Consider the following 13,122-nt stretch of genomic DNA (forward strand, 5'->3'; position numbering starts at 1 on the left):
AAAAAAAAAAAAAAAAAAAAAATTAAGTGGTATGTCTGTTATTGTGGAAATGCTGTCTTTCATGGTGTTACAAGTTGAATTTTATATCATTGAAATAAAATAGAATTATCCGATCTAGTTTAAGTAGGTTGCGTTTATGTATCTTGCTTCTATGTTTTAAGTGACAAATGGGTTTGCATGTATTTATTTCTGGAGTCTAGCACTTGGGTTCTTTCATAATAGTCAAATCCTCTGCATGTTACACAGATTGCAGTAACTTGAAGAATCGCACAGCACTTTGTAGTGCCAGTCAGAAATGCAGCAGCTCAACATTCTTTTTTTTTATTGGCTCTTAGTATAGTTGAAACTTCAATTTAAAAATTATTTTCATCAAATGTTTGAAATTTTTCAAAAAATATTAGCGAGGAGAGAAGCATTAAATGTGCTGAGAAGAAAAGTATCTAAATATCTCTTAAGGAGAATGATTAAAATTTCAATGAACCAAGTGGCTTATGAAAGCCTAGAATGAACAAGCAGTGAAAATCTTCAGTAAAAATACTGTGTCTCCTTAGCAACATTTTTCATGATCATCTTACGCATGCAAGTATTCTTTTTTCTAGTTGTGAATAGGGTTTTTTTCTTTTATTTTCTTTTTTAACTCTGTTTAATTTTCCATATAGATATTATGTATGTTCTGTCCAAGCGTTCAGTTTGTAACAGAGGTCAGGAATAATGACAAATGACCAAGGAGTAGTATTTTTAATTGTAGAGACTGGGTAGATAACTTTTGATCATTTTTCTTTTAACTATGTTGCTTCATCTGGGTTATGGAAGGCCTACTTTTTTATTTAAACTTATTCAACAAATCTTGCATTTATTGTTTCTAAGGAAGGTAATTCTCAGTTCTCTTTCTAGCAGAGCTTATTCATTATGCCTACATAATACAGTGCATCTTCAGTGAAAATGGACATGTCTATTTAAAAACTCCATGAAGATGGCCTAAGGGCTCCCACTTTTTTGAAAAGCAAGCTGATTTTTGTCTTTAGCACTGATGCATATGTAGGCATGTTTTGAGTCTAGGTCTGGCATATTTAGGATCTGACAGACTATATATCTTATTTTAAGCTGCCTGCCTGTTTACTTGTAACATTAGAGCATGTGTGTCCAAACTTTGGGGATTTAGCTTTTAAATCTGGCACAGCTGACCTTCTGGCAGGTTTTGATACTGATGAATACATTTGTTGCTTTGGTCATGCAAGAATGCTGTTAATGTGTCAAGAGCTGCTCTTCTTTGGCTCTTCTAAAACCTTAGGTAATACAAGTTAAATAGTAATAGTGCTGTTAGTTATTTGTGAGGAACATTTCTCAAGTCCCTCAATGATAACATATATAAAGTGTCCTTCAGGATCTCCTTTATCTCCCATATTATACTTGGAAATGTTTTAGCAAGGTACTTTAAAACTTAGGATAGATTACCATGTGTACTCTGCTGATAGTTCATGATTCTGGGTAATAAATTCAAATCTGGTCTAAATAAGAAAAATTCACAGGACTTCAAACTAATTTAAGGCCCCTGGCAGATATTACACTTAAGATGTGGTTGACCACTTAATCGTATCTTGGGTACTAACCTGGCAACACGTTTATTCAGTTAATGGTACAATAATACAGGAAATAAGCCACAAAGTTATTACTCAAAAAATGTGTAATGTGGCATGCCAGCAACTGAATGTGTGGCCAGCCCCAAGGGCTCAGATTGTACTCCCATGGCTGGCAGCCCAATCATCTGACTAGGGCTCCCAGCCACGGGAATGCATGGGAGCTGTGGTCAAATGGCCAGCACTGCCAGCCACAGGAGCACAGTTGGGAGCCCCTATCAGCTCATCAGGGTTCCTAGCTATAGGAGCACCGGGCACCCTGCTTATTGGTGCAGGGGAGCCCAGGATTATGATCCTGGCTCCCTCTGCACTGACAGTATGACGGTATTGGAATCTAACCCCTTATCCCACAATCATGCCACCTGCTGTGCATGACTGTTGAGACTGCAGTTCAGATCCCATCTGCCTTTAACTGACATGTGGCAGGGCTCTAAGCCTAATGTTTCTTGTCCATAGGCTATTTACATTTGTTCTTTTCAGGGGAGTGCTTGGAGTTTATAACTGGCCGGCTGGGTCAAAACCTCATTGCAGATTAGTATGCAGTAATCACACATAATTACAGTGCTCAATTGTAATTCTCTTTTTAACAGTCTTCTCAGCAGTATTTTACAGACACTTGCAGATGATGCACTGATTTGAGTATCTCTACTCACTGTTATCTTTTGTATGTTAAGTCACATATTGTACAAAAGTCAATGTGTAAACATCTAGAGGAAAGGCTGATCATTAGTAGCCAGCATGGATTTGTTAAAAGCAAGTCATGCCAAACCAACTTGATCTTTCTTTGAGAAAGTAACTAATTGGATAGATGAAAGAGATGCAGTGGGCATAGTATACTTGGACTTCAATAAGGCTTTTGCTCTAGTCCCACTTGACACTCTCATAACTAAGCTGGAGAAATGTGGGCTAGACCATTACTATAAGGTTGGCTACATAATTGACTCCATAACTGCAAGAAAAGGTGGAAGGCAGAGTAGAGATGCACCATAGTTTAACTCAAGACTGCCCATCTGGTAGTTCACAGGCTCTCACCAGCCTCAACTCTGCCCATTTCTCTTACAGCAGTGGCAGTTGGGGTCTCTGGGCTTCCCCTCCCTCTTCTGGCTTTTGGTTCCTGCTCCTACTCCTGCAGGGGAGAGGAAGGGGGCAGGGCTGTGCAGCAGAAAGGGGTCAGGCTGCTGGTGCTGTGTATGTGGTGGGGGGAGGGTGCCAGGCTGTGCACACTGTGTACTCTGCAAAGGAGGGAGACAGCTGCCAGTTCTGCATGCTGCATGTGGGCTACCTGTATGACCTACATGGCTGGAAAGGGAGTAGGGGTGCTGTGCATGCAGTGGAGGAGGGGAGATGGGTGGGGCGGCTGGGCTGCCTGTATGGTGTGTGCATCTGGGAAGGAGGGGCTGAGTTGAGTGTTTAGTGGGGGCAGCCCTTGTGGCATGCAGCACCTGCTGTATGTGGTTCCCAGCTGCCCAGAAGTTGGACAGCTCTGGCCTAACTGAATCAGGCATGTGTAAGCTTTTGTGAGCAAGAGCTCACTTTACTAGGGTCATTATAGATGGCTCAGTGTCAGAATGGTAGGAGGTTTCAAGCAGGGGCTCATAGGGGTCTGTTTTAGGATCTAGTGCTGTTTAACGTGTTTGTTAATGATTTGGATGCTGGAATAGAGCTTCCTGGTCAGGTTGACATGAAACTAGGAAGGATGGCGAGCATTGGAGGGTCGAAGTGTAATTCCAAAGGATCTTCAGAGATCTGGAGAATAGAGAAAACAGAATGAAGTTCAGCACAAACGAATATAAGGTGCTACGTCTAGGGAAGACTACTCAAATGCACAAACACAGACTAGGAAACAATGGACTGGGTGGTAGTGTTACTGGTAAGAATTTGGGGGTCTTGTTTGACAACAGACTCGATATGAGCCAGCAGTGTAACACAATTGCAAAAACATACAAATATTATTTTAGGCTGAATTAGCAAGACTGTTAGGTGGAAGGATGTGATAGTACCATTCTGCTCGGTGCCAACTAAGTCTTATCTGTATTATTGTGTGCAACTGTTTTCTTTTGCTGCACAGGACAAAAGGATCAGTGGTTTTAAATTGTAGGAGAGCAGATTTAGATTAGATCTCAGGAAAGACTTCCTTACTGTTAAGAATATACTGCCTTGGGAAGCTGTCATCTTTACTGAAAGTTTTCAAGAGGAGGCTCGATGAGCATTTGGTAGGAATACTTTAGGACTAGCATTTGTGTTGGGGTCTAAACCAGGTGACCTGAGGTCCCTTAAATAAGGTGCTCCTCTGGGGACACCTGGATGCCCCCTTGTGGTGGGGCAGTACCTGGCTACCTACTCCAGTTCCCTAGTCTGGCCCTTTTCTCTCTCTTACCAGCTGCATCTTGTTGATATTGGAGACATTTTCTTGAGAGACTGCCTTTAGGTAGCCTAAACCTAGGGTGTAAGCGCCTTGTCTCCTTATGCTGCTCCTGGCCCCAAGTCCGACTGGGCAGTGTAGGACTTGGCCCCCTCTGTCTTTCTCCTGCCCCCCTTTCTGTTAGTGGATGGAGGCCCAGCCCTGCTGGGGTCCAGCCTGTCTTATTTTTTTTAATCCAGGCTTTGACCAGTGTGGGTGCTGGCTCTCTCCCAGTTCTCTTGCTCTGAAAATGTCAGTCAGTCCAAAAAGAATAAAAGAAAATCCCACAGGAAAAATCAGAGTGCTGAACACTGCTCTGTAGCTCCTTGCCTCCCCTTGTAGCCATTGCAGTCCATGAGGTGTTGTGACTGTTGTGGACAGAAAAAAAGAAAAATAACAAAGAGCAGGCCCATACCAGGCTCTCTCAAACAGTCCATGATCCTTGGGGTACCCCTGCCCCAGATCCACTCCCCCAGCCCTTCCTGGGCCAGCACAAACAGTTCTCAGTCTGCTTGGGTATACTCCGCTCTGCCTCCGCCCCACACCGGGGCTCCTTCAGGGTGAACATAAAACAATCCTCAATTCTTTGTAGCTCCTTCCTGGGGGGCCCCCCAAGGCACCAAAAAACCAGAGAAGAATAAAAGGAAATCCTTAACACTTCCCAAGTACTCATTCTTTTATTTTTGGTCAATGGAAGTCCTTTCTCTCAGGCAGCAGGTCTCCTGGCCAGGGGAGTTTCTGCCATTGCCCCCCTGCAGGCCTCCGTCTTTCACTGTCACTGTGGCTAGGGTGACCACTCGTCTCTAACTGGGTGGGACGGTCCCAGAATGGGAACCTCAAGTCCTGGTCCTGGGCTGCCTGACTCTGGGACAACATTTATCCCAGATTTGCAGTGTTGTGCAGGGATCCACAGGAAATACCAGGTTTCCCCTTACAGGCTGGCAGCATTCCAGCCTGCAAAGGGCTGCCAGAGTGGGATGCAGGGGGTGCCATGTATATGTGTGCACCCACGCACGTGCACATGGTCAGAAATACAGCTGGGCAGTGTGGAGAGCTGCTCCCTGCAGGTATAGGGGGAGGGAAGAGGGTCAGATTGTGGCCCCTACTGTGAGGGCAGGAATGGGGTAGGGGATGGGAGCACTGCCCAGCCAGGGTGGTGCATGGTACTGGGGCATGAAGCAGATTGGAGCCCTAGGTGGCTGTTCCAGGGGATGTAGGGCAGCAGCTCCCCACTGCTGTGCACATCCCCTGGGGGGATGGCGGGTGTGCAGCTGGTGTGGGGCCCCCAGGGGAAAGGCAACAGAGTGGGAAGCCCTGAGCTTGCAGCAGGCAGCCCATATCTACCCCCACCCTGCTGGGCTCTGCTCCAGCTGTGCTGCTGGGGGTGTGAAGTTATGCATGTGTCCCACCTTTACATTTTAAAAAAGTGGTGAGCCTAACTGTGGCCATCCCCCTCCCTCTGGCCTTGGGGAGAGTTTATATCCATCAGTCATGCCTGCTTGGTCAGCTCACTGGTCATCTTGCTCCCTGGGCACATGTGTAGTCAGTCTCTTACTCCCCTCCCTCTGCTGGGTCCTGCAGTCGGCTGGTTGTGGGCTGAACTTTGTGAGTGCGAGTCCCCAGCTCAGGGCCTGGCATCTCCCTTTGGGCATCTCTGTTCTCTCTCTACTACAAGTTGTTTCCTCCTGTCCAGCTGGGCTTCCCTTGACAACACAGATCTCCTACACCCTGGCCTTGCTAGTAGGGTCTTTCCTTACAGCAGATAATCCTCCCCTTCTCTGAGCTACAAAAATTTTAGGTCTTAAGGAGCCCTGTTGCATTTCCTTCCTGAGCCGCCTCTTCTCTGTAATGGGGTTATTGGTCCCCTGTTACAGTCCCTTCCAGCTCTTCCAGGAGACAAAATTTTCTGTACTGTTGCGCTGTCTGTGGCTTTTGCTCCTGAAATCTGTTTCTCGCCCCAGGTTTGCAAGGACATCTTTAATCATTCTCCATATAGGGTTTTTTTTTAATTTCTTCATTCTTAACCCATGTTTAATACAGTTTACTTTCACTCCTTTTTATTACAGTAGATTACTTTGTTATAATTTTGACTTTTTAAGACCTTTTTTTACATTTAAGCTTTCTTTAATTTTTATCAAGCTTTTAAGAACCTTTTACACAGTGTCATGAGAAATAGGGAAAGTGATAATTAGTCCTTCAGGTAATAAATAACAACTTGAATGACTTTCATTTTTTGTTTGTCTCGCACGTGGAACTTTTCTGCCACCCTTTTCCCAGACCTGTGCTTCTTTTCAGAATGGGAATATACATGCAATGAAAAATGGCTGCATTTCCCAGCAGGTAGTTTAACATTTTTGCTTCTAAAGTATTACTGTGTGAGAGGCAAAAAATAAAATAAGACCTATTTTTTTTCTCTCTGTTCTTACAACTAGGTATCAGATTGTAGTGGAAATAGTTCAAGCAACCACAATCAGCAGCTTTCCCCAAATGAAGAGACAGAAAGGTAAGTGTATCTTTTTTTAAAGGAGTCAAGGCTGTATTGTTTTTAATATAACAAGTAGGATTTTTGACAATTCAGTGTTCATTGTTCCAGTTTTCATATACCTTACTAGAGATAGAGAGGTACATAAGATTTTGCTTAATTTGTTCAGTTATGCTTAAAACTTACATGCCAAAGCTTTAACGGTTTTGTTTGTAGACAGGGCTTAGAAGGTAAATAGGACTCATTTTTAGTTTAGGACTTCTGCCTTTTCTGTTAAGGTTTTGTATGGTATAGTATTTATTGATAGTAAAATGAATATTTGGCGAAAACTTGTCAGGTTACTGAACTTGTATTTGTTGGATAATACTTGTTATTTAAATAAGTTTTTAGATTTAGCACTTTCTGCATATAATCTGTAATCCACCATGTAAGGTTTGATTATGAACATTTTGGAGGTGATCTTCTTAAACTTAGAAGAGAAGGAAGTTGTAAGGATGCATTTGAAGTCTGTGGGTTTGTGGAATAGTGTTTTAGACTGTGAGACTGTCTGGCTTGACAGCTGCATTGTGAGTGCAAGAGTTATAATTCTTAGAAGGTAGATATAATTATATTACACTGCAAAAGTGAAGTGTGGGGAGAGAGTTGGGGCAGTGTGTTGCAGAATAGAAGGTTGTGTGAACTGTCCCCAAGACACCCAACTATTAATACACTGAAAATACACTTATTAATACACTGAAAAACTTATGAACATATTAATTTAGGTGTTGCATACCTCACACTTCTGCACTGCAATGGGAGAATGGGAAATAAAGCAACAGGATCTGCTGTCCATATGTATAGGTACCTGTACATAAAAGACTGGTTGAAAATTTGCCTCTTGGAGCCCTTTAAAACTCTTTTAGAAGGGGTAGCTCCACTCCCATCATAGTTGCTCTTCATGTGAGCTGGTGGATGAAAGGAAGTCTTTAATTTGCAAACTAGACTAGCTGGACCAATTTCCTATAATAATTTTGGTACTTACTGGAATTGTGTTTTTGTCATTGACTCTTACACTGTATGAGCTGTGGTTTTAAAGGAATGTTATATTCTTTTTATTTTTGTACTCCCCACCCCTGCAATTTTAAAAATACATTTTGAGACAGATGCTCTATACCTTTTTTTAAATACTATATGCATGTACAGCTTACATTCTCACTTACTTGTACTATATTTAACATTTTGCAGCAAATGTCAAGATTGCTATATCTGCAAGAAATTTGCCTGGCTGGAAAAGTTGGGTTATTTTAATGCAGTTTTCAGTTGGATGTGGACAAATGTAATAGAAACAGTAGGAAAGTCTAAGTTAATTTATAACCTAAAATGGAAGAGAAACTTGTATAGCACACTGGATATTTCTTTGGGTTTTCCTCTAGGCTTCTAAAATAAAATTCAACGATGCCAAAGAATCTCAGCTTTCATTTAAAAAAGGAAATTTCCAGCCCCCAGGCTAGCAGATGAAAGTCTTTAAATATGACCCAGGTGGTCAGAAACTAGTTCATGAATAAAACATCCAACATATATCACGGATTTAAAATTAGAGGGTTTTTTTTTTTTTTAAGCCAATGTTATGTGGGTTGGAACCTGGCATATTATTTGAATACTTGAGGCTGGTAACACTCAAAGTCCTTCCCTTAATATCATAAAACAGTGATTCTCAACCAGAGTGTTATGGCACCCTTGAGTGCTGTGACATACTTTCAAAGGTACTGCTGCACTCTGTTATCATAGTTAGATGTGCCAACACCTATACCTGATTCTCAAGATAAGCCTAGAGATTTCAAATAGGAATCCAGAACATCAAAAACTTTAAGACCTGTTGTGATCTTTGTGTTCTTTGCAACTACCTTATTATTTTTCCATTTCAAGAAAGGAATGAAAGCTAAGAGCTGGCATTTTATGAGGGGAATACAAAAAGTTTGAGAACCATTGTCATAAAACCATGCCATCTACACGCTGTTACAGAGTAAATCACTTATACTGAAAGAGGCAAGAGGAAACTTGAAACCTGAAACTCAGACTTAAGTTCACTGTCCATTAGAGAAAAGGAAATGTTAATGTACTTCAGATAAAAGGTTAGTTTACTGGAAAGCTCGCTGTGTAAGGTAATAAAGAAAGGGATACCTAACTCCATTAGTATTTTAAAAAAATCAATACCTTTTAAAGTTGCATTTCTGTTAGCTAGCATGCTTTGTTGTAACATGGCTTGATATACAGTACAGAATTTTATACAAAATGTATTCTTTAACAGTTTCTAGAGCTTGATATTAATATTCATATATAAATATCTGTCTGCCTTTCAGCTTACTTGAATTTATCTAAGCATTCATTGTTCTAAGATCTCCTTCTTGGAGAAATTTACTGAAAATAATTAAATGGAATGAGTACCTATTACTTGCTTTTAACATTGCAGTTTTAAGTCTAATCTAAATCTATATCTTTTTTTGTGGAGCTGGTTCTATCTTTCTGTTGAATGTTTAATTGCTGTTAGCTGTTGTCTGGCAACAATGGCCACCACAGCAACATAATCTTTTGTAGATGGCATGGTGAGGTTGAATGTTAAGTTTGTAGCCTTAGAAAACACATAATTGTAGAGTTGAACTATTTATAAAATCCTCATGACATGAAAGTATTTTTTTGTTAGGGTAAACATTTTATTTAAGTAAAATGTACTGGGTAAGTGTGCTACTCATATTATGGCCTTGTGGCACATGCAAGGTTTCCCACGGTCAGAATGGTGACAGGTTGCACTCTGGGTAGCAGTTCTTATCATTTAATTATTGTTCAGAACATTGGTGCACAGAACAATCAGTATTATAGTCCACCCAAAGCTAGGATACACTGTGACTCCTATAACAATTTCTTCCCCTTAGGTTGTTTCCTACTACTAAGCTTCCTTGGTAGGTGTTAAAAGACCCTGTGTGAACAGGGTTCCAGTTTAGATTTAAGGTTTGAGTTAGAGGGCAGAGATCTGTTTTCTGAAATGCATATGAATATAATCCAGAAACAGAGGAAAAAGCACAAGTTGCTTTGAAATCGGGTAAGCCCAAAGAACAGAACAGTTTTGTGCCAGTGCAGGGGTTATCAGTCTGTTACAGTTCAGACTACTGCATAACCAATATCCCACTCCTAAACACCCTATCCCTGCTCCCAATCCCGTGCAACGCTGTGACAACAGTGGTTCTCAGGTGGTACATCATGGAAGTGTTTTGGGTGGGCTGTAAGGGCAAACTGGGCTAGATGATATTGGGAGTGGGCAGCCAGCCCTCGCCCCAAACATTTCTGTAACACCAGGCAGGATTATGCTGACAAGCTGGGCTGATCTGCGTGTGCTATTCTGCGGATGCAAAGTGGCACAGGCACTTTCCAGGGAGCTCACTAGCCCAGGTACAACACCGAGCAAACATGGCTATACTTCAGTGTATCTGCAACATGCCTGGTGCTGGACTGGGCAGGGGGAGGTTGTGGGACTGTATATGGGGTAGGGGGAAGCTAGCTGCAGTGTGGCAGGTTGAAATGGGGGAATGAAAGGCTGTGGGTAGAGGGGTGGGGCTAGTTGGGGTATCCCAGCCAGAGGACTTAGAAAAGCTGAGAGCAGCTGAGCTAGAGAATCTGCTGACTGAATACGTTTGAACTTTACAAATGCCATGGTTTATATTCTCAAATTAATGCCATCGTTGCTTCCTCCTTCTGCTGTCTTCCTAGAGTGTGCTTCTATCACTCACCTCTCTGGCCTGGTGTTCTTTTCTGTGGGTGCTAGCACATTGTACCTTATTTTCCTTCTCCCAGTTCTCATTAAATAAGTTCCTAGTTTTGAACTTGCGCGTAGCTTTTAACATTGATTCTGGGGAAGTTAGTTCTCATTTTCTTGCCTCTCCTTGTGTTTTGAAGCAGTCTTCATTGAAAGTGTTTGCTAGGTGTGTTTGGTAGGAGTAACTTTTCTTTGGTACCTGGACAGCTGGAGCTGTAAAGGTGGAGGAACAACTAGCCTTGCCTGACCAACGAACGTGCCATAGCCGAACACTTGTTGTTGGTATAACTTAAAAGAATCATAATGAGACCTGTGCTAGTGCATGAGAACCAGAAACTGGAACTGCTGCCCAGTCAGGCTTAACTATGCAGTTGATTGAAAAGAAGAAAAAATGAATAGACCACATCATAGCTAAAAAATGTGTTAGACTTTAAATTGTTTCCCTGTTAATAGTCTAACATGTTAATACTATTTGTTGCTGAAACAGTCTAATAACAAATTACTCTTACTATGGACAGAAAGTAATGTAACTTCATCCTGTCAGTGCTCCTGCTGTACTCAAACACTGGAAGGTGGTTTGCAATATTTCTTTTCATGTTTTGAAAATTGCGGCATGTGAGTTTATAGCTGCTGGCTCATTTTAAGCATTCCATTTTGGATTTGACTTCTAATGTGAATACTACAGAGGCGCGTACTTGAGCTTTGAGAGAAAAGGACACTGTGAGGTTCAATGATTCACGGTAGTGATGCTTGTTGTGGGTGATTTAATTTCTTTGGCCATGAGCATTATTTTTGTAATTGCTAACATTTAAATGATGGGAAACTTAATGTAGCATCAGTGCTTGCAGAGGTGCTGACAGTTTTGTTTATTTTGAGCATCCTATAGCCACTGTGAATAGATGCTTTGGTTTTGCACTAGTCACACTACAGTGAAAGTTGCATTCCTTATTTTCTCTGAGGCAGGCCTGGTTTTGACATTCATTTGCTTCCTCCTTCCTTTGTCTCCCTTCTCCCCATGCATGGTCATACAATTGCAACAATGACTGTTGGTGGGTACCTGTTTTTTTCTCATCCTGCGTTCTCTATTTAAAACTGATTTTTGGTTGTATTCTTTCCCACTGTAACCTCTGTTTTGGTCTTAAGTTTCCCATTTTCCTATAGCTAAGCACTAGCCATGGAACTCCTTGTTCATACCATCAATTGAGAAGGAATGATTTAGCTTTAGTAACATTCAGTTTTTTCAAAGTGAGAAGTACTTCTATTAGACCTGAAATGCTTCTGTGAATATCTGCTCTTTATTTTAATCCTAGCAGAAATAGTTTTATAAGTGGATAAATACTCATCTGGTATATTTTAAATCCAGGCATTGCAGCACTGAGTGAGAGAGAACCTGAAAGTAAAATTGACTGAGACCTGGCTACAGGCAAATGAAAATAACTTATTTTTTCATTCCCCAAATGAAGACACATGCAGAAAGGAAAAAGATTGCAAAATAGCAAAATTGTAATTTTTTTCAAGTAACTTGTTTTAATAATCTAGCTGTTTGCTTATACAAACTAGAAAATGTGCACTTCAAAACATTTTTTATGGAGATGCTTTTCCTTTATCGATTCTAAAACATTTTTTCTTTGTTTGTTTTCTCATTATATCACAGTAGTGTGCAGAGGCTGCTTACAGACATGAACCCCCCACCGCCACCCTCCAACAGTGGCACTTTAAACTCTACATGCCCCCACACTGAGCCCAGTGCATACCCAGAAGAGGCAACACATTAGATTGGGTGTTTTAGTGAGGCTTTTTTGGTGTTTTTATCTAATAGCTGATTGAATCCGCTGTTAGAGAACAGTGCCAAAAAGCGCCCGCTGAAGCACTCGGTCTATACAGATGCTGCAGAGCCGTGTCGAACTAATGTGCTGCTTTTTCCAGTAAAGTACGTTTTTGTGTGGTGTTTTCATATCTGTCAACAGCCAGAGGTTCTGACTGATGTCTTTGTTACTCGTTGTTATGTGAACAAATATGAAGGCATGGTCTTTGCCTCAAAGAGCTCAAAAGCAAGTGGATCTCTAATTGGTCTTTGCCCCAGAAAGGCTTGTAGGATCACCCACTTGGTGTGAACTCCTCCTTCCACATGCCTCTGCAGCCAGATCAGAAGCATCTGTCCTAGGATGATCAGATAAACTCTTCAACGGTTTCCAAGCACTGCATCTTAACTGACCACAGATTGAAAGAAAATCACTTCTTGTCAGGCATGGAATGAGAGACTGACCTGAAAGAGAACTCTATATAAGAAATCCTCTGTACCGAAGAAGAAGACTTCTCATGCTGGGGATTTCACCAAGCAGAAAGCCTTTGTAGAGAGAGAGAGAGAGATGAAGACTGACATAGAGGCAAAATCATTGTAACAGGCCTGGAGGGGAGGAGAAGGGAACTTGCATGGTGTGTTTCTGAAAAATGTTTAAGCTTAAGTATAGACAGCCAAAAAGCCTGATGCTGAATTGATTCAGTCTTCACAAGATAGTCTAAACTGCATAGATTGAACCAATAAGCAAGTGAACCAGACAGTTGCTTTTGATTCTGGAAATGCAGCCACATGCTTGCAGTGGTTCAGACCAGAAGCTGGGGGGCACTAGAGCACAACTCCTTGCTCAGCTGGACTGGACAGCTTGGGCCCAGGCTTGCCCACACATCCTGCAAGGGAAGGTTTGCAAGGAAGGTGCAAAGTACCTTGGGATGCTGGGGGACTGAGAGTTAATTTGAATATGGAGAGGATCTGGGACCTAACTTCAGTAAACTGATTTAATCTAAATCAATGAAG

At 41.7% G+C, this 13,122-nt stretch overlaps 1 protein-coding gene across 2 annotated transcripts in view; it reads left to right on the plus strand.

Moving 5' to 3' along the window:
* Positions 1–13,122, plus strand: part of SNX25 (sorting nexin 25) — a 167,974-nt gene that overhangs the window by 75,090 nt on the left and 79,762 nt on the right. For both annotated transcript variants that reach the window (XM_019521916.1, XM_019521917.1), the window contains exon 6: positions 6,471–6,541. In XM_019521916.1, the coding sequence (XP_019377461.1) occupies positions 6,471–6,541 (71 nt within the window). The remainder of the gene's footprint in view (positions 1–6,470; positions 6,542–13,122) is intronic.

This window comes from Gavialis gangeticus, unplaced genomic scaffold, assembly GCF_001723915.1.
Source record: "Gavialis gangeticus isolate Ggan-Ray unplaced genomic scaffold, GavGan_comp1, whole genome shotgun sequence".
NCBI lineage: Eukaryota > Metazoa > Chordata > Crocodylia > Gavialidae > Gavialis > Gavialis gangeticus.